Consider the following 21820-nt stretch of genomic DNA (forward strand, 5'->3'; position numbering starts at 1 on the left):
CCGAGCTAGAAATCAGTCCTGCTCAAGCTCTGATAGCTCCATGAGCCTCCCTTCCAATGCTCTGCGGTCTGCTGTTCCTATGAGTGCCGCTATGCGTAGATTAGGTACAATGTATTCCATTGGCATCACAGCTTCTATGCCATACACAAGTTTGAAAGGCATTTTCCTAGTCAACTTCTTGCAAGTCGTTCTGTAGGCCCATAACATCGCTGGTACATGCACATCCCAGTCATTTCTCTGAGCATTGCAGACCTTTGTTAGTGCATTCTCTAGTATTTTATTGAATGCTTGCACCGTCCCATTGGCTTGCGGGTGATAGGGTGTGCTCTTCTAATGATACACCTGAAATTCTTCTGTCAATGCGCTGATTGTTTCATTCAGGAAGTGCGTACAGTGATCGCTCATCAAGATCTTTGGATAGCCAAATCTCATCAATACTTATTCAAAAAGAAACTTCACTACTGTTGCCCTGGTACAGTCCTTCACAGGCTACGCCTTTGCCCACCTGGTCAAGTACTCTGTTGCGGTGATGATGTACCATGCACTTGTTTTCTTTCCCGGAGGCTGATTTGGTCCCACAAAGTTAATCGTCCATTTCTCGAACGATTGTAATGTCACTGGTGGTGTCAATAGTAGTTCATCCCTTCACGATGGCCTGCCAGTCCTTTGACATGCATCACAGGCCTTACAATATTCTTTCACGTCCTTATGCAGAGTTGGCCACCACAACCCAACACACAGAACCTTCTGTGCTGTCGCTTTTCCTGCATAATGTCCTCCTGCAGCTCCTCCATAATCCTCCATGAGGATGCTGCTTCGCTCAAAGTCAAGTACATAACGTTGCAATATTTCGTCCGACCCTATTTTGTACAAAGGTCCTGCAATAACGAAGAAGTCTGCTGCGCGCACTACTAACTCCTTCTTCTGCTGGCTTGTATACCCTTCTGGAGTAGTCCCCGTTATCAATAATTGTATGATATATTCAAAGTGACTGTCGGTGATGCGTACCACAAAGAGATGTGCATCAGGAAGTCCTTCCTCTAAATTAGTGGGCTCCTCTCCCATTTCGATGTGCGGCAGATGATATGATCCCGTGTTCAATCATTCAGGCTCACAATAACTTCAAAATCATACTCCTCGAATAATAACAACCACCTGCAGATCTTCCCCGCCAACACGGGATTATTAACCAGGTATTTTAACATAGAATGATCCGTATACATCTTAAAATGTCCACCCAGAAAATGGTGCCTAAACTTTTGGATCATGTATACCATGGCTAGTCCTTCGTGATCTGTAGTGGAATAATTCTTCTCAGCCTTGGACAACTTCCTACTTGCAAATGCTATAGGATGGTCCAATTCCCCCTCACCTGCCAGTGTCAGCATGGCCCCCAGCGCGATACATGAGGCATCCACATGCACATGAAATTCCTTCTTCCAGTCCGGAAAGACTAGGATTGGTGCGGTGACCATTTTCTCTTTCAGCATGTCCAAGCTCTTCTGGCATTCATCATTCCAACAGAACGTATCATCCTTTTTCAACAACTTCTCCATGGGCACAGTGATCTGGGCATAGCTCTTGATGAAATTCCTATATGTTAAGTTATGGTATGTTCTATGCTTATAACATTTTACTTCTTTTTCTTATTATATTCCACAGATTAGCAATCACATGTGCATAAAGTAATGTGCAGATAGAACATTAAACAATCGACAGAAAACAAGCCAAGACAAGAGACACAAGATGTGGCAGCTAGCCAGGGACAAACCCCACAATGTGTGGGGAAACCCTTTGATCAAATCTTCTTTTATCTTCAATAATTCAGTAGAGAGAAATAGTACAATAAATCTGATGTATATCAGTAGTAGCAAACCCTAGATCAACAACATCAACATTAGTGGCTTCATCATCAAAACTAGGGCAGTCGATATCTCACAAACCGACATCGAATCGGCTTGATTCCACCACCAAAAGTTGCAGCCTTCAGAGGAGTTTCAGATGAACCTACAACATAGTTTATATGAGATATTCTGGTCCACGCAGGTCAAAATTCACTTCTACAATTGCAACTTCAGTTTTAGCAGCTTCCTTCAAACTAGGGCAGTCAATATCTTGCAAACCGTCCGTTGATTGACTTGATTCCACCACCAAAAGTTGCAGCTTTTAGAGGAGGTTCAGATGAACCTAAAATGAAATTTAGATGAGGAGATATTTTGGTGCACGTAGGCCAAACTTCACTTCTACAGTTGCAGCTTCAGTTTCAGCAGCTTCCTTCAAACTAGGGCAGTCGATATCTTGCAAACCGTCCGTCAGATTGACTTGATTCCACCACCAAAAGTTGCAGCTTTCAGAGGAATTTCAGATGAACCTACAGCGTAGTTCAGATGATGAGATATTTTGGTCCACGCAGGTCAAACTTTACTTCTGCAGTTGTAGTTTCAGCAGCTTCCGGCTTCACATGTGTGAGGGAGAGACCCTTTTCTGTGCAGTAGAGAAGAGACTCTTTTATGCACAGTAGAGAGAGAGAGAGATGTGATGAGATGAGTGAGTGCAAATGAGGAAAAGTAATCTTGTATTTATACACAACTGATGATGTTTGAATAGATGCGACTATTGGGCTTTTGAGCCTACATGAATTGTAGGTCGGCTTGATAATAATTCCATAATCAAAATAAATTCATATCTCCATGAATACTTATCGGAATTGGATGATCTTTAGATCATTCCTACACCTCTCGATGAGAGGAATCTAATGAACATATTATTATCCATTAATAAGATGACCCACATGAAGTTTGGCCCTAGTTTCCAATTTTAACACTCCCTCTCAACTAGGGAGAACTTCATCTGTAATCTGTCTATTGGTCGCTACTGCTCATCCATCAAATGCATTGCCCTGTACAGCCTGACCCTTGCCAGTCTCAACCAACCCGAAGTCAGCGTCATAGTGAGTACAACTCCTACCACTGGTCCTAGACCAGTAACATCCTCCAATGACTCAAAGTCAGTCTCAGAGTGTGTACCACTGGTCCCAGACCAATAACAACCGACCCGAAGTCAATGTCATAGAATGTACCACTCCTACCACTGGTCCCAGACTAGTATCATTGATCCCAGATCAATGGAGCTCAACCTAGTGTAGGGAGTACGGTAGATACGGTGATGCATCCATTGGTACTACTATGGTCCCTAACTTCATTTACCTGCTCATTGATCAGATGAGAGGTACTTACCATGAGTCCCAAACTGCATGGGTAGGATGCCTCGATAGGAGAACTAATCAATCCTATCCTCACAGGAGAACACATCAATCCTGCTACAATCGCCATGGAGAACACACCAATCCAGGCCTCACAGGAGAACACATCAATCCTACTACAATCTCCATGGAGAACACATCAATCAAGGCCTCATAGGAGAACACATCAATCTTGCTACAATCGCCATGGAGAACACATCAATCCAGGCCTCACAGGAGAACACATCAATCCTGCTACATAGGAGAGCGAATCATCCTATTCCACAAGAGAGAAAATCATCTTGTCCCACAAGAGAGCGAATCATCTTGTTCTAGTGCGGACCACTAGGGGAGGGTGAGTCACCCTGTGGTTGTATGTTGCTCCAGCAAGAACCACAAGCCCTCAGAGCTCCCAAAGCTCAATGTATGCAACATGCAGGACCCTTGTACAAGGGTTTCTTGATGACTCTAAGTCGTTTGGGAAAATCACAAATTAGATCTTTCCTCGGGGCTTTGACAAGGTGTATCGACTTGTACATCATCTTAATGTGATGGAGCCTCCTTGCTCATCGACTTACCATATCCCAGATGATGTCTATCTGCTGGAGAAATTGACAAATACGGGATTCCTCAATAGTTGAATCCCACCTCTGTTTGTTATAGAGAATCACAGTGGTATGTGTTCAAACAACTCACTGAAGAGCTTCCCCAACCAGGTAGCTTCATACGAGATCATACTCGTAGATATGTATCTGGTCTCAGCAGTGCTTATGGAAACCAACTTCTGCTTCCAGCTCATCCATTATATCAAAGCGAAATCCAAAGAGAAACAACACTAAAAAGTGCTCCAGTGATCCTCCACACTACCTACCTAATCAGTATTCGAATAATCATGCAGTTTCATATTTCCGGCAATGTATCTCAATCCATGAGAGATTGTGTCTTGAAGACATCTCAAAAGATTCTTGGCACCAATCTAGTGAGGCTCAACCAAATATGAGCTCACAATGATAACTGCAAAACATATGTTCAGACGGAGGTTCACCAAGAACATCAACGTGAATGAGTTTTTGAAACTCAGAGGCATTTCCCAAATCTGGCACGACATCACTACCATATAACTTTTGAAAGTTAAGATCCTCGAGGTAGTCATAGGCTTGCTGTTCACCATACCAAATCTTTCCATAATCTTCACCACATATTTTCCTTGAGATAGGAAAATTTCCCTTGGCTTCTGCCACACTTCAAGTCCTAGGTCCTTCATTTCAAATTCAGAAGCCAACTCCCTCTTACATTTGTGAATGAGAGGGTATGCACCTGTTAGAAAGAGGTCATCCACATACAACACCAGTATGAGAGGCTTGTCATCTTCAACCTTAAAGTAAAGGTTAGGATCGGCTTCACTCCTAGTGAATCCCAGCTTCATCAAGTAGCTATCAATCCTCTCATACCATGCTCGGGGTGCTTGCTTCAGCCCATAGAGAGCCTTCTTCAACTTGCGTACATGAGATTTTCAATCATAAATCTCAAATCCTTCGAGTTGCTCCACATAGACCTATTCTTTGATCGAACCATGCAAGAATGCGGTCTTGAAATCCATCTGATGTAGGTTCCATCCTTGTGAAGCCACAAGGGCTATGATCAAGTGGATGGTCGTATATCTGGCAACAGGTGCAAATATCACATCATAGTCTATACCTTCCTTCTGGGAGAAACCACGAGCAAAAAAACGAGCCTTATACTATTTCGTACTTTCATCTGCTGCAGCTTTATCTTTTAAAGCCATTTTGAAGTAACACTTGTCTTGTCCTAGGGTCTGGGAACTACTTCCCAGACATCATTCTCCATAATAGACTCATATTCTTTGGTCATAGCATCCTTCCATACTTGATGCTTGAAGACATCTGAGAATGATGAAGGCTCATTTTGTATGATCGTGCTCATGATGGTCAGGTGTCCCTGATACCTATTAGGTTTCTTACTTTCACGGAAGATGCCTCGGAGTGCAGCATGTCCTTCAGCATCATCAAGTATCCCCCTAAGACATGAAGGCCTCTTCCTAGAAGAGGAAGGCTTAGGTGGATAAATAGGATCCATGGGCTCCTCCACATCAGGCATTGTTACATCATCTACCCATAGAGACAACTTCCACAATCGTATGGTTCTTCCTTTCCGCCACACCATTCTACTTAGGAGTATGTGGTGTAGTAGTCTCCCTCTTAATGCTAGCCTCAGATATGCCTGAGTAAACCAACTATAATATATCAGAGGTCTTGCTTAGGCTTGAGGGGAATGGTCCCCTTTTGAGCTTTCCTTCGGCACATCCCAGACATACACCTTCATTCTCTACTTGGAAATCAGGCATCCCTGTTACCATCTGTCTTACATCGGGTAGAGCTTTGTAATGAAGGTGGGCAAACCTACGATGCCAAAGTTCGTACTAAAGAGTTGTGTCACAAGACATGACACCTAGCGGACTTGATATAAACAATCAACTCGAAACCCAAGAGTGAAAGCATCTTTAACTTTATTTTTCCATATACGTACCTTGCCATCGCTGAAGGTTACCTTGTAGGCTTGTAGCCTTTGTCTTCCATTGTCGAGATGGATACCAGGTTCTTTTTGAGATCAGGTACATATAATACATCTTGTAAGTGGATCGTATTACCTTGATTCAATTTGAGAGAAACATTGCCTACACCTTTCACGAGGTATTCCATGTCATCTCCAAGGACAATTTCTAAGTTAGTTTCTTTCTCTACCAGATTATGGAGTATTTCTTTGTAACTAGTGAAGTGTCTTGAGGCACCACTATCAATGAGCCAAATTCCCATTGAGTCCGAAGGAGCAGAGGTAGATAATATTCAGCCTGCTTATTGTCAACAGTGTTAGATTCATACCTGGAATTTCTAGCCTTCTTGAATGGTTGTCCTCTTCCTTGATTTCCAGCATTCCTTTTGCCTTTGCTATTGAATTTTTCATTCCTTTGGTTGCCATCAGAGGGATTTTGATCATCATCCCGGTGTGAGTCCTTTCTATCAGGGCACTCCCTTGCATAGTGACCTTCTTTATCGCAGATGTAACATCGTCCTTTTCTTCCACCCTTAGGTCCAGCCTTTTCTTTTGATTTAGTCCTGGACTTATTTATTTTCTTAGAATGAGAAGAAAAGGCAGCAGGAGGACCTTTAGGCATGGGCATTTCATGCTCTTCTACCCTTGTTTCTTCTTGAATGTATCTAGCCATTAATTCCTTGAAACTAGGAATTACAATATGTTCAGAAGAGTAGTCTTGAACACGTACCATTCAGATGGTAATCCTCCAAGAGTTGTGAGTGCCATTTCTCTGTCAGTAATAGTCTCCCCAATAGATAGGAGATCGTTCTTGATCTCGGTGATTCTTAAGAAGTATGCTTGCATACTCTCATCTTTATCCTTCTTGATTTCCCTCAGCTTATTTCTAAGAAACAAAACTTGATTTGCATCAATAACTTTAAATAAACTCACCAGTCTATCGTAGATTTCCTTGGAGGTGTCCAGTTCACAAATGTAGGCCACCAAGTGCTTGTCGATAGAGTCCCGGATGATCTTCTTTGTTTTGACTTCTCCGTTTTTCCATTTGTTCCAGGCAGTAGTGGATGCATTTGATGGAGGCTCAACAATATTGCCTCTTACATGGTCCAACACTCCTTGATCTTCTAGGGTTAGATCGATAGACATCTTCCATTCGTGATAGTCAGATTTCTCACGGAGCTTGTCTTCGATAGGAAAGAGTGTTGAGGACCCCATAGTTCTTTTAGGATAGCCTTGCCAATCTTCTCTTTGGTGATTACTCTTGCTCTTGATCGGGCTTTGTCTTCACCTCAGCTCTGATCCCATGTTAAGTTATGGTATGTTATATGCTTATAACAATTTACTTCTTTTTCTTATTATATTCCACAGATTAGCAATCACATGTGCATAAATTAATGTGCAGATAGAACATTAAACGATCGACAGAAAACAAGCCAAGACAAGAGACACAAGATGTGGCAGCTAGCCAGGGACAAACCCCACAATGTGTGCGAAAACCCTTTGATCAAATCTTCTTTTATCTTCAATAATTCAACAGAGAGAAATAGTACAATTAATCTGATTTATATCAGCAGTAGCAAACCCTAGATCAGCAACATCCGCATTAGTGGCTTCATCATCAAAACTAGGGCAGTCGATATCTCACAAACCGACTGTCGGATCGGCTTGATTCCACCACCAAAAGTTGCAGCCTTCTGAGAAGGTTTAGTTGAACCTACAATGCAGTTCAGATGAGGAGATATTTTGGTCCACACAGGTCAAACTTCACTTCTGTAGTTGCAGCTTTAGTTTCAGTAGCTTCCTTCAAACTAGGGCAGTCGATATCTTAAAACCGTCCGTTGGATTGACTTGATTCCACCACCAAAAGTTGCGGATTTTAGAGGAGGTTCAGATGAACCTACAACGTAGTTCAGATGAGGAGATCTTTTGGTCGACATAGTTCAAACTTCAATTCTGCAGTTGCAGCTTCAGTTTCAGCAGCTTCCTTCAAACTAGGGCAGTCGATATCTTGCAAACCGTTCGTTGGATTGACTTGATTCCACCACCAAAAGTTGCGGCTTTCAGAGGAGGTTCAGATGAACCTACAACACAGTTCAGATGAGGAGATCTTCTAGTCCACGCAGGTCAAAATTTACTTTTGCAGTTGCAGCTTCAGTTTCAGCAGCTTCCGGCTTCACATGTGTGAGGGAGAGACCCTTTTCTGCGCAGTAGAGAAGAGACTCTTTTCTGCGCAGTAGAGAGAGAGAGATGTGATGAGATGAGTGAGTGAAAATGAGGAAAATTCCTCTTGTATTTATACACAACTGATGATGTTTGAATAGATGCGACTGTTGGGCTTCTGAGCCTACATGAGTTGTAGGTCGGCTTGATAATAATTCCATAATCAAAATAAATTCATACCTCCATGAATACTTATCAGAATCAGATGATCTTTAGATCAATCCTACACCTCTCGACGAGAGGAATCTAATGAACATATTATTAGCCATGAATAAGATGACCCACATGAGGTTTGGCCCTAGTTGCCAATTTTAACACTATAGTATCCAGTATGCCCCAGGGTTGCGCGCAGCTGTTTCACATTCCTTGGCACCTCCAAGTTAATTGTCACTGTGATCTTCATAGGTTCTACCATCAATCCCTGTTTGCACACCACATGCCCTAGCATGATCCCAAAAGGGACACAAAATAGACACTTCTTCAGATTGAGCATGATCTAGTATCTTCGACACGTATCTAACATTAAGCGCAGGCTTGCCACATGACGCTTGACCAATCCAAACATAGTCCAATCATCAAAGTACAGCTCCAGGAACTTATGAATGAAGTCTTTGAATGCCGCAATGACCACGCACGAAAATATTTTTGGCGCATTCTTCAGCCCAAAAGGCATAAGAGTATATTGAAAACATCCCCATTCTGTCACAAAGGTCGTCTTTCTTCTATCTTTAGGCGCGATTTTGATCTCATGATGCCCAGAGAACCCATATGTGAAAGAGTATGCTTCTTGGCCGCCTACATTATCTAGGACTACATCAGTGAACAGGGTCGGGAAGGGGTCATGCATGCAAGCATCATTTAGCTTCCGGAGATCCACACATCTCCTTATTTCTTCTTTTTATTTCTTTTCCTGAACCACTATCGAGCTTACCAAATCAGACTCTTCTACTGGTTCAATAATTCGTGCCATGAGCATCTTATCCAACTCAGCACGAACCCTTTCCTTATACTTAGGATTAAGGCGATAAGGCCTTTGTTTTATAGGCTTCACATCTAGTTTAAGGGTGATCTTCATGACACCCAGGTCTCCTATTCTCCTTTTTAGATCGGAAAAATTTGTGGGGAACAAATCTTGATATTCATGGAGGAGCTCAATGACCTTGTCTACTATCGCATCATCCCAATAGTCCCCAATATTTGCAAATTTTGGTTCCACCTTTGTGCCAATGTTGACTTGCCTGGTTTTCAGTAGCGTAGTTATGTCAGGATCCTCTATTTGCGGACCTTCAACCTCACGGTGACCTTTAGTTTCCGGAATATTAACTTTTTGGGGATCCTCATCTTCTTCTTCAATGGTCATGTTATAGCATTCTAGTGCATGACTCAACTGGGTAGTCCAATCAGGTTGGATCAGGTCCAAAGGATCTTGTGGTATCCTAAAGATCGCTGCTTTAACCTCCTATAGTGTCGCGTCAATACAATCAAACCCATCCTCAAAGCTGAACGTCATTAAAAATCCCTAGCGCAGGATGTCCCATTCTTCTGTGCCATGGCGAAGCTTGGTTTCCAAGTACCAATTCATTGGTATGACGCCCAGGGTATGACAAAATAGATGCACCCATTTAGGCTGGGGTTCCGGGCCATAAGCCTTGTTCCATTTAGCCAGGTGATCGCGCAAGTCATCTCTTCCATCATACTTATTTGTCATTCGCACTTTTGGCTGCCCAAAACGTATTCGCATCATCCTCCTATAGTCATGCCAATCACTGAAACTATCCTTGTGCGTACCCCACCATCTTGAAGGCATAGTACGCAATACCTAGTCCATGGTTTGGAAGCGATGTTTCTCCGGTACTTATTATTCAAATGCATCCAAACAACAATCAACATCAGTTAGCCCATCATAATGAGGTAGATCCCTGATTTTAGATGACACACAACGTAGAGATTTGGTCATCATATTACAACGCAGTGTCGAAACTTCATGCAGCTAGTTCTGCCAATGCTCCAGTTCTTCATCCGATCTGACGTGCAGGAGCTTTTGCGATCCCATGCAATGCATCCATCTGCTATCAGATTTACCCAATCTTGGTCTTGTGGCGTTATCTTCTAATCTGGTCTAGATCATCATCACTTTCAAAATCTCAGACTGTTTCTATATAGCGCGGTCCCTTCGTGGGATCCAGTGGCACCACTACACAGAGTGACTTGTTTTCAAATATCATCTTCCACTTCTTCAGGTTGATTACCCCATTCATGTCAGTGGCCCAATCAATTCCAAGGAGTGTAGGGTAGGGATTGCTATCATCCACAATCTCTATTACCTCAAAATCCGCCAGCGTGCTTGCACCCTCAATGTCAACTGTGACCCCTTGTAGCCTCCCCATTGGGATAATTTTCTATTGATTCGCCATTCTTAACTGTATCGGAGACCACTAGAGTGTAGGTCTCCCCATTCTCTCCCAGGTCTATTTTGGAAAAACATTCACGTTGGACCCCAGATCCAGGATAACTTGGTCCATCTCGTATTCCCCTATCTACGTGGTGAGTCTCATCTCCTACTCGGTCCTTGCCTTGTGCTTGCCAAGATTCCTAACCATGCGCAGTTCACTAGTAGCACCATCCTTACTAGCGCACTGATTGATTAGTTCTTGCAGGTCCCTCACAGCCTTAATGCCACGGAGCAGCTTCATGCAGGTCTCCAAGAACGTGGTAATCATGGATGGGTCCATTTCTTCAACTAGTTTCTCTTGACTTCTGGAGGTAGAGGCCTTAGTGAAGCTTTTCTTTGCTTCCATAAATGTTTCTTTTGCGTGCTCCAAATCAAACCCAGTCTCCTTTTCTGGTGCTTTGCGGACCCATACACCTTTTGCAGGTTGCTTCCCTTTATCCTCCCCAGTCGTGGTTCCGCTTCGCAGCATAATGTTTACCTTAGGGTCTTCCTTGCGAGGTTCATCCCTTATCATTTGGAGGTTCTGCGTCAGCTATGTAGGCTGTGCCCTCTTTTCGTGAATCTTAGCCAACAATATCGGGCAATCCTCAGTCGCATGGTCAAACTGAGTACAGTAGCGGCATGACAATCTCGTCGGATTCAGATAGTACCTTGCGTAGTGTCCTGGGCCTCCGCAATTGTAACAAATCAGCTGTCCTCAACCTCTCTCAGGCCCTCCTCCACCTTGGCCTCGATCGCGCCCCTGATACTCACCTCGCGTTCCCCCAACGCCTTGGTCTGGAGGCTACGTTTCTGTCTGCACTCTGTATGCGGGTGTCCTATCCATCATCAATTTGTAACTTCGACAATTGTACTCGTCATGGCCTACTGATTGACAGAAATTGCAGAACAGTTGTTGCAGTGTTTGTACAAATTTCTATAGAAAATGGCAATTATTAGTCGTATGTTTCCCTGCTACCTGACATATAGCACACCATAGCACAGGCCCTGCACTTGGCCCTGCCGTGGCCTCTGGTCGTAGAGGCATTGGTCCTCCTGCTGCAATGTAGTTCGTGAAAACTAGGCAGTGATCCTTGTCATGCCCCTGACCCTTGCATTTTATGCACCAAACCTCTTCGCGCGCCTCCAGTCGAGCAGTTCTGTCCTGCTTCAAACTTTGCATTTCGAGACAAAGGTTTTGCAACTGTGCATGAATCTACTAAACCCCCAGATTCGGATCTTGCATCGACATTTCATGCAGTCTCATTGCAATCTCCAAGGCTTCTGCCTAAGTCGTAATCTTCTGTTGTGATAGCGCAACCCTTAGGTGAGGCAGGAGTGAAGCCACGAACCATTCGCAGTGCTGCCCATCCGTCAAATTCATATTAGCCTCACGGATTTTACACTTCAATGTTTGATCTATCTCCCAAGGGTCTCAGCTGGTTTCACCACGATTTCCTTGAATCCCACAATCGACTATGCTTTAGACTTAGGCCTACTGAATTCTTTATTCATCGCGGTTTGGATCTCTATTAGCGTAGCTGCCTGGTTGTCATTAGAGTATTTTATGTACTAGGTTAGCGCGTGATCCTGCAAAGCACTAACCAATGTCGCCTTCTTCATGTGATCTTCCGTGACACTCTAAGCTTCCCATACAGCCTTTATGACGAACCAAAATTAGTTCGGGTCCTCATTCCCTACGCCCTTGAATACAGGTAGTTTTACGGAGTTTTCCATATTGAACAGTGGAGGTGGCGGTGGTGTGGGTGAGGGGGTGAGCGGTGAAGGCGAGGATGGAGGTGGTGTGGATGCATGTGATGAGGGTGGAGGCGGTGTAGGTGTTTACGGGAACCCTTGTCTTATCAATTGACTAGTGCTTAGGGGAGAAATCTGTGGTGTTCCTTCATCCTCACTTAAAGGGGGTCCACTCATGGGATATACTCAGGACCTTTTCTTCCATCGTCCCTGAAAGGTTTTCCGCTTTGCATAGCTCTAAACATCAAGGTAGCCGCATAACCCGTTATTCACACAAGAGCATCTTAATCCAAGTATTTAGTGATTTTAAATACCTAGCTTATGGTCCTTTGAAGAAGCGGTGCTCTGCTTCGCTGTAACTGACAGAGGTATCAACCACGAACTTGGTCACAAATCCTCCTATGATGCGGTCAAGCCAATGGTCGATAGCGCGCACGATCTTACCTTCAGAAGCTTCTAACCTCCTTACTAGCTCTAGTGTCCAAACAATCAGCTTGTTAAGCCTCCACCTTCCTTGACCGTCTACCAACTTCGCAATCCACTCATATAACTAAACCGGGAAAGGACATAAGAATATTTCGTGTATTTTTGTGTACAGATATCTGTCCAACCACTGTTCTATCATCAATCACGGTTTCTTGTTTTCTTACGCCTCAAATTCATGGATATTTCTATCCAACCAGGTTTTAATTTCTTTCTTAGTTGGATTCCAATGATACGACATCACACATTTCTCATGCAGATCCTGGTCCCGACAATGGAACCATTTATTGGCTTGATGGGCCCTGACCCGGGTTCAGCATTAGTTAGCCAAGAAAATCCCTACACTACTGGCCCTTTCGGCATTAGCCCGCGGAGCGCGGATCGAAGTCTCACCCCAAGCAGTATGGGGGGATTGCAGGAACCAAGTTTCTACACCTTGAGATGGTTGTGATGTCGGTCTATACTTCCTGATCCTACCTTCATGCAGATCAATAAGCCTTTAGGGCTTATCGATGTTCCTTCTCTCCCATCTTTTAGTACCTCCGTGATGGTACCCAACTGATCTTCGTGCAACCCTAACTTGAGGTCCAGGCACTTACGTGCCTCTGTGACTGCGTTATTGTATAAGTTCCCAAGTTATCTTAAGTGTTACCTAATCTACCATGCATTTAGAGTTACCTTCACGTAATCCTTTATTCTTGCTTGCATTCATTTAAGAGATATAATCAAATACATTCATGCATTAAATAAGCATTATAATGTAAACCTATATCGTATCATAATATAATTAGATGGATTAAATAGAGACAAAATACACAGTGATTTCCAAAATACTTCTCTTTATTGATATCTCAAGTTCAGTACAGACTTGATCCACCCTGCTGTTGAGTTACGAAATGGGTATGTATTTACTCTTAATTCCATCACCTTTTTCCTCTTTTCTTATCTCTTTCATATCTTAATACGCTAACATATTGATGGATTATGATAAGAAATGGATGAAATACTCGTGGTTAAGATTTAGCTATCATAACTAACTTTTACTCCTATTTATGCAAAAAAATGACGAAAAGAATAGTTGTTGTTCCCTAGCAACAAAACAGCATAACCCAACAAAGGGAGAATGGAGCGCGTTGGTTGCGGACAGGTCGGAGGACGAATCAGGAGGACCAGCATGAAATAGGAAGGGTGTCTGAAGATAGCATTCAGTTACGAATCCCTCAGGATCGGGAGATCCTGAGGGATCACATTTAACTTTTACGTCTTTATGACTATAAAAGCAAACAATTGTAGGAGGAAAGGGGGAGGAATATTTGTTATTTCAAATTGTAATTTTAATTCATAGACTTGTGTTGTTGGAGAATGCGACTGTGTTGTAATGCTACTTATGTTCAATGATTAATATATAATTGAAGTTGTTGTTCATTCGTATTCTCTGAAGTAGCTCAATAGTGTTTGCTAGTGGGTAAGGGCCTGGCATCTGGTGGATTAAACTGCTTCCTTGTGTTATATATTTCTGATTCTCACAAGTTTGATTGGTTTGATAATTTTCCCATTTTCTATGAGTTTATCCTATTCGCTTTTTACCACTTTCTTGTATTGAAGTAGTATATTTCCTTTATATATTTTACAACACTGTCACTTGATTCTATTTACGCTTATTGCAGATTAAATTATTTAGATAGTGAATCGTATCGATTTAATTAGCTGTAAGAGTTTGGTTATTGCTATTGAACTCTCAGATTGATATCATTTCCATTTGGATTGCTTCGTAGAGATTGAGTATGATCTAGATTGAATCAGCTAAGAAGAGATTGGTTATTGCTACTATGCTCTCAGCTGATGTTATTGTTAATTTAATTGCTTGTGTGAGATTTTATTACAATTTCAGTAAGGGATTGAGTCTTGAAGCTTAGATTTCATATTTCCTGTAATAATTGCAAGTTGAGTTTTATAAATGCGTCTGTTTACTCTTGTATCAAAGGTTTATACTTCATTTTAAGAAACATTACTCTCTGGATTCATAACATGCACATATTGTGTACACTCTTGGAATAAAAGGACTTGCCCAAGTTGATGATTAATGTGGGGCAATTAGGAGTTTTAAAAGACACCTTTTATCAGTCAACATTTTGGCGCCGTTGCCGAGGATAGTGTTGCCATTTTACAAAGAGTGATGTATATCTGATAATTGCTGTTGGGAAAGAATTGGGTATTGAAAATGGAAGGTAAGAACCTATGTAACGAGAAAGTAAAGTGCTTGCTCCTCTGCCCGCTTTTTAGCACAATTACAGAAAAGTGAAGTAGGTGTTTGATGTTTGTCTGTTGAGAGAGAACTGGGTATTAAAAACAGAAGGTAAGAACCTACGTACGGAGCAAGTAAAATGCCTACTCCCCTGCCTGCTTTCCAGCAGAATTGCTAGGAATTTAAGGTAGAAATAAACATTTGAATTTTTGCATGAATGACTAAGAAGAAAAGACCAGAAAACAATACAATTCCACATCCCAAACTTGAAAAATCTAAGGGACCGGTGACCCTTGGACAATCAACTTTTATTGACGACATCTTAAGAAAAGTTAAATCTCAGCCATCAGTATGTCCCTGAACTGTTGCTTCCAGACAACCTACTATCTCCCTTCGGGCCACAGGCTCACCATATGTAGCCTATGCTGAGGTCCACAGTAAAACTGAAGGGACTAAGTAGAGTTTTCAAGACATTGAAAATTCTCGACCAATTCCCTCACAGGAAGGGAATTCTTGCAACATTCGTGAAGGAGGGGGAGAAACAAGGGAAAAGATGAACCAAGATCCCCTCAGGTAGTAATTGAGTAGAGGACACCCAGTGTCCTAGATCAAGGGAGTGCTGTTAGGATCATTCCCACCTCTTCTAGACAACCCAGGGATAACTCTCTAGCTCTAGAAATCTTGAAAGGATACTGGCATATCTTTGATCAAATGGCCAATAATCCACAAACACCCCAGATCTCTACATTACATTATCCTATTGTTGACACAACTGTCAACGCCCCCATGAAAGCTATCCTTCTACAAAATATTCCCACCTTTCATGGACTCACTTTAGAAGATCCAGATGCGTTCCTGTTTGAATTTGACATCCTATGTTGGGGGTATGATTACACCACCGATCCCCAAAAGCTGAAGCTGTTTCCCTCCACTTTAAAGGGAGTAGCCCTGTGTTGGTTTATGGGACTGGGTGGGGGCACCATAAATGATGGGGACCAAATGAAAACTGTTTTCCTTAAAAAATATTAGGATTTTTGCAGATCTAGAGAACTAAAAGATGAGATATTCCAAATGGTAGCAAGGCCTAGTGAAACTTTGGAAGAGTATGTGGAGCGTTTCCAATATAACCTTCAAAGATCTCCCTATGCAAATCTGCCTGATAATGTGCTGAAAACTACGATGATTAAGGGGATGGAAGACCAATGGATAGAGATATTAAATATTATGGGTAAAGGTGATATATATCAAGAAGATTATGCTAACATTATTGATTTTTGTATCAGATGCTTGAGGGGTAGTACAAGACTGAAACCAGTTGAATGGGATATGATCACCAGGGACAACAAAATCTCTGGCGGAAGCATTACTCGTACTGAAATCGGCAACCTGCTGGAAGATTTCAAAACGGATATTCTGGAAACCTTGACAACACAATTAGACATCATGCAAGCCAAGAAGAAGCAGGCCGAAGTAGAACAAAACCTGGTGATCTTTTTCCCTCGATGCAGGAAGAAACATACTCATAAAGAATGTCCACCGGATATGGTACAAACCTCCATCGCTCCCAGGATTAAAAGCGGTATTCAAAGAGGCAGAGGAAGAAACGGAACGAGTCTACCTATTAAATCAGTGTCGCCGATGGCAAGCACGACAAACAAGTATGCCTACCAACCCATCTTCATTCTTTCAGCCCTCATAATATAATTCCTAGCAATACACAAGAGCTACATGGCAGAATCAAGCACCTTTTCCTAATTGGTCACCACAAGCATTTTCTATGCCACCTTGATCCAATCAATCAAATCCAAACAATAGTTGGCCAAATTCCTCTTACTTTCCACCATTCTAGCAGAACAATCCATATCCATCTCAATGGCCCCCCTCCACTTCACAAAACCAAAACTGGTAGTCAAGCTAGCAAAGACCTACAAACCAGCCAGCAGGAAAAATCCCCCTGCCTCAACCTACACTACCAGCACCTTACACGTTGCAGCAGAATCCTCAACCCAATCTATGACCATAGCTCCTAGCCCAGCCCAACCCGAATCCCAACAACAGACCAGTCCAATCGGTACAAATTATTGAAGGGTTGGATATGGACACTGAGTTGAGAGAGTGTAATGAACTCAAATTGAGGTCTGGACAGATAATCGAGTCAGAGGGTGATAAAAATATACAAATAGAAGAACCACTACCTGTAGAACAAACACCTCAAAGGGAGAATATAGTTAAATAGAAAAACCACGAACAAACTATTACCTCTTCTCCACCATTCCCAAAAGATTGATTATACCTCACCCAATCAAATATCCCGATTTCGATCTCTTGGGAGAATTAAAAAATCTTTGTGTAAAAATACCCCTCCTCCAGGCTATTCAGGACATTCCAATCTATGAAAAAACCATTAAGGAATTGTGTACCAAAAGGCCTACGAGGAAAATAAAAGCAACACCAACTGTCCACGTAGTCAGAACTTTGTCTGATTTATTATTAGGCAGAGAAACACCGATGAAATATGAGGACCTAGGAAAACCTATAGTCACAGTACAAATAAATGTATGTTCCTTTCCCAATGCATTAGTTGATCTAGGGGAAACCATTAATATTATCACAACAACAACCTATCAAAGACTTGGCATCACAGCCTTAGATCCAACTACAACCTTGTTGGAACTTACTGACTGATCAATTGTCAAACCGAAAGGGACATTATAGGATGTAATGGTGTCTGTAGATTCTTGGGAATACCCAGCAGATTTCTTGATTATTAATCCTAGAAACCGGCTAGATGGACATCCTCTAATATTAGGAAGACCTTGGCTAGCAACCACAGATGCTTATATAAGTTTTCGAACAGGTAGTATGACTATAGCAAGAGGAAGTAATGTGAAGAACCTAGCTTTATATCCTCTAGCTCAACCAAGCCTAACTATAATAAAAACTAGGAAACAACCTGTAACATATTTAACTGAAAATATTCGATCACCACTAACTGTAGCAGATGCTCTTGAATTTAAGAATCAAACAGAAGATGACATTATTAACACTTACATTAACCACCTAGCTGCCATATCTAATCTAAAATGTCACATGATTGAAGCAGCCCTGGATAACGAAATTGAAGAAGATCCCTTAAAAGATATCAATGACCAAACAATACCAACAACAACTGTTTATAACAACAAACCCATTGAAATTGAGCCAAGGAAAGTCCTAAACATTAACAAAAACCTAACTGATGACCAACAACAAAGGCTTATCCAACTCCTTAGGAAATATAAAGGGGCTTTCGCTTGGGATTACCCAGATATGAAAGGGATTGACCCCCAATTATGTATGCACCACATCTACACTAAAAAAGATGTGAGACCCATTTGACAACCTCAACGAATATTAAACCCTCACCTAAAGGATGTTGTTAAAGATGAACTACAGAAACTGTTAGATGTAAATTTCATCTATCCTATATCTGATAACAAATGGGTTTCTCCATTAGTTGTGGTTCCTAAAAAGAATGGGAAATGGCGTATATGTGTCGATTACATAGAGCTTAATAAAGAAACACAAAAAGAGCATTTTCCCCTTTTGTTCATCGACCAGGTTCTAGACACATTGGCAGGTAAAAAATTCTTCTCTTTCCTGGACGGCTGCAGTGGCTATAACCAAATCCAAATTGCCCCTGAAGACCAAGATAAGACTACCTTCACTTGCCCCTGGGGGACGTTTGCTTACAAGGTATTACCTTGCGGACTATGAAATGCACCTGCCACATTCCAAAGAGCCATACTCAACATCTTTGCAGACTTGATAAATGAGGGACTCGAGGTGTACATGGATGATTTTACACCCTATGGAGATGACTTCGAGCTAGCATTACATACACTGGAGAAAGTCCTAGAAAGATGCATCGCTACCAGGCTCCGATTAAGCCACGAGAAATTCCACATGATGATGATAGAAGGCCTGACCCTAGGTCATTACATCTCAGCAATTGGAATTCAGGTAGATTCAGCAAAAAATCAGATAATCCTCTTAATACCTACCCCCTGCACTCAAACTGAGGTACGTAGTTTTTTGGGATTTTCTAGATATTATTGAAGATTTATAAAGAACTTCTCCCAAATTGCTACACCATTATATGCTTTGACAGGAAATATCAATTTTATATGGACTGACAAATGTGACATTGCCTTTGAAGAATTAAAACGGCTAGTATCAACAGCCCCAGTATTACGGGGCCTGAACTGGGATTTACCATTCCAGATTTCATCCGATGCATCAGATATGGCCATTGGAGCAGTTCTCGGCCAAGAGGAAGATAAGAAACCTTATGCGATATACTACATCAGCAAAAATTTAACTCCTGCTGAGTTGAATTACACCGTGACCGAGAAAGAGTTTCTAGCTGTAATCTATGCTATTAACAAATTCAGACATTATATAACAGGATACCCTGTGGTTTTGTATACTGATCACTCTGCTATCAAATATTTAGCTAATAAACCTATTACGAATGGAAGAGTGACACGATGGTTAATCCTTTTGCAGGAATTTGACATAACAATCAAGGATCGACCAAGAAAGGAAAATTTGGTGGCAGACTTCCTCTCACGTGTGCCAAAAATAGACGACGCAGTGGCAGTAGAAGATCAGTTCCCCGATGAGCACCGAGTACACCTATACCACAAACCACTTACAAGGGAATCCTTTTTCCAATAGATATGTGAAGATTTCAAAATAAAAATTCTCGCTGAAGAGGGAAACTCTTCGACAGCACGAGTCCAGTGAAGAATTTATTTTTGAAACTTGTACATAAAATTGCTTTTTTTTCTTTCTATTTGATTGGATTTTCTTAGAATAGTAGAGATGAATGTTTTCCTATTTTCCTTTGTTGTTCCCTACAGGGAACAGCTGCTGTTCCCTATAGGGAACAACACTTTTTCGTGTGCATTTTCCTTTGTTGTTCCCTACAAGGAACAATTGTTGTTCCCTATAGGGAACAACACTTTTCGTGTGTATTTTGCTTTGTTGTTCCCTACAGGGAACAACTGTTGTTCCCTACAGGGAACAATTGTTGTTCCCTATAGGGAACAACACTTTTTGTGTGCATTTTTCTTTGTTGTTCCCTACAGGGAACAGCTGCTGTTCCCTATAGGGAACAACAATTTTTGTGTGTATTTCCCTTGCTGTTCCCTACAGGGAACAACAATTTTCGTGTGTATTTCCCTTGTTGTTCCCTATAGGGAACAACTGTTGTTCCCTATAGGGAACAACAATTTTCGTGTGTATTCTCTTTGCTGTTCCCTACAGGGAACAACACCTTTTTGCGTGTGTTTTCTTTGTTGTTCCCTACAGGGAACAACTACTATTCCCTATAGGGAATAACACTTTTTGCGTGTATTTTTCTTTGTTTTTCCCTACAGGGAACAGCTGTTGTTCCATACAGGGAACAACACCTTTTGTGTGTATTTTTCCTTTGTTGTTCCCTACAGGGAACAACTGCTGTTCCCTACAGGGAACAACTGCTGTTCCCTACAGGGAACAACTGCTGTTCCCTACAGGGAACAACTGCTGTTCCCTACAGGGAACAACTGCTGTTCCCTACAGGGAACAACTGCTGTTCCCTATAAGGAACAACACTTTTTTTGCGTGTTTTTCTTTACTGTTCCCTACAGGGAACAACTGCTATTCCCTAGAGGGAACAACACTTTTTGTATGGGTTTTCTTTTGTTGTTCCCTTTAGGGAACAAGTTCTTGTGAGTATTTTTGAGAACAACCTTTTTCTCCTTTGCATGATCATTCCTAGACTAGCCCAGTCCACTCTTTATGATTCTCTTTATGGCATAAAATTACAATACATATTCAAGGATAACAAATATGGAGTCTACTGGAACAAGAAAATATCTCGAATATTATCATCTTTAACAAGATTGTTTTGTGATGATAGAAAAAGAAAGGACACAATTATCTATATCACTTCACTGTCCTCATTTCCAATATAAATCAAACTGATTGATTATATGTACCATGCTGGTTCTCCCCTATCCTGTATAACTCTCTCTGTTTATTATCAATAAGATAATGGGTATATGTTTTTGATATGTTCAAACTTCTTTCGCGATCCCTACTCTTAACGAGTGCCTAGCCACCCTCTATATATAAAATGGGGAGTGTTTATATATATATTCACTAACAATTTTATGATTGTTTTCCACAGATGGAGGATAGGGGGTCTCATCACGAGCCAGCCTACCATGATCATAAGGAAGGAGCGAAGTGGAATTCCCACTATTGCTACCACACGAAGGATATGATCCAATGGATGCATCAAGAAACAAAGTCCTTGGAATAGGAGGTCACATCACGAGCCTGCCTGACCACTTTCGCTACTTCCCAGTGAATGGCAATGTGTTCATCTGGTTACCATGCCAGCACATTGGTTTCTACTATGGACATCATAATGCACTTCCCCAATTATACATAGAGGAGCATGGTTCCCAAGGGTTAGAAAGAAACTTTGTCGAGGCTATGGACGCCTGCAGGCAACAGAAGCTCTGCTGAGGGTATTGAAGTTTTATTTTTTGCATCAATAATTATTATAATGCCCTCTTCTTATGTTTTTATTTTTTCTACAGAGAGACTATGTCCCTAACTTACATTGAACCTTTATTCATGAGTTAATATTTTAAAATCAATAACAACAGTTTTAAGTGGAATAACGATGGTAAAGCATTATTTCCTACGTATGCCATCCTTTTTCTTTATCGCATCACCTCACGGCATCTTATCACTTATTGATAATTCTTGTTACACGCCTTGTTTTCATCACTCCAATATCCTTTATGATCATTTCATTAATATATGTACCTTTCCA

At 41.6% G+C, this 21820-nt stretch overlaps 1 protein-coding gene across 1 annotated transcript; it reads right to left on the reverse strand.

Annotated features, from left to right (window-relative positions):
- Positions 1 to 645: 645 nt before the first annotated feature.
- On the reverse strand, positions 646 to 1065 carry LOC149225494 (uncharacterized). The gene has a single exon (XM_089379950.1). The coding sequence runs from the start codon at positions 1063 to 1065 to the stop codon at positions 646 to 648; it is 420 nt and encodes a 139-aa protein (XP_089236076.1).
- Between the last annotated feature and the right edge of the window lie 20755 nt (positions 1066 to 21820).

The sequence above is a fragment of the Pinus tabuliformis genome, chromosome J (genome assembly GCF_031772625.1).
Source record: "Pinus tabuliformis cultivar Carrire ecotype Pingquan chromosome J, CPIR1, whole genome shotgun sequence".
NCBI lineage: Eukaryota > Viridiplantae > Streptophyta > Pinopsida > Pinales > Pinaceae > Pinus > Pinus tabuliformis.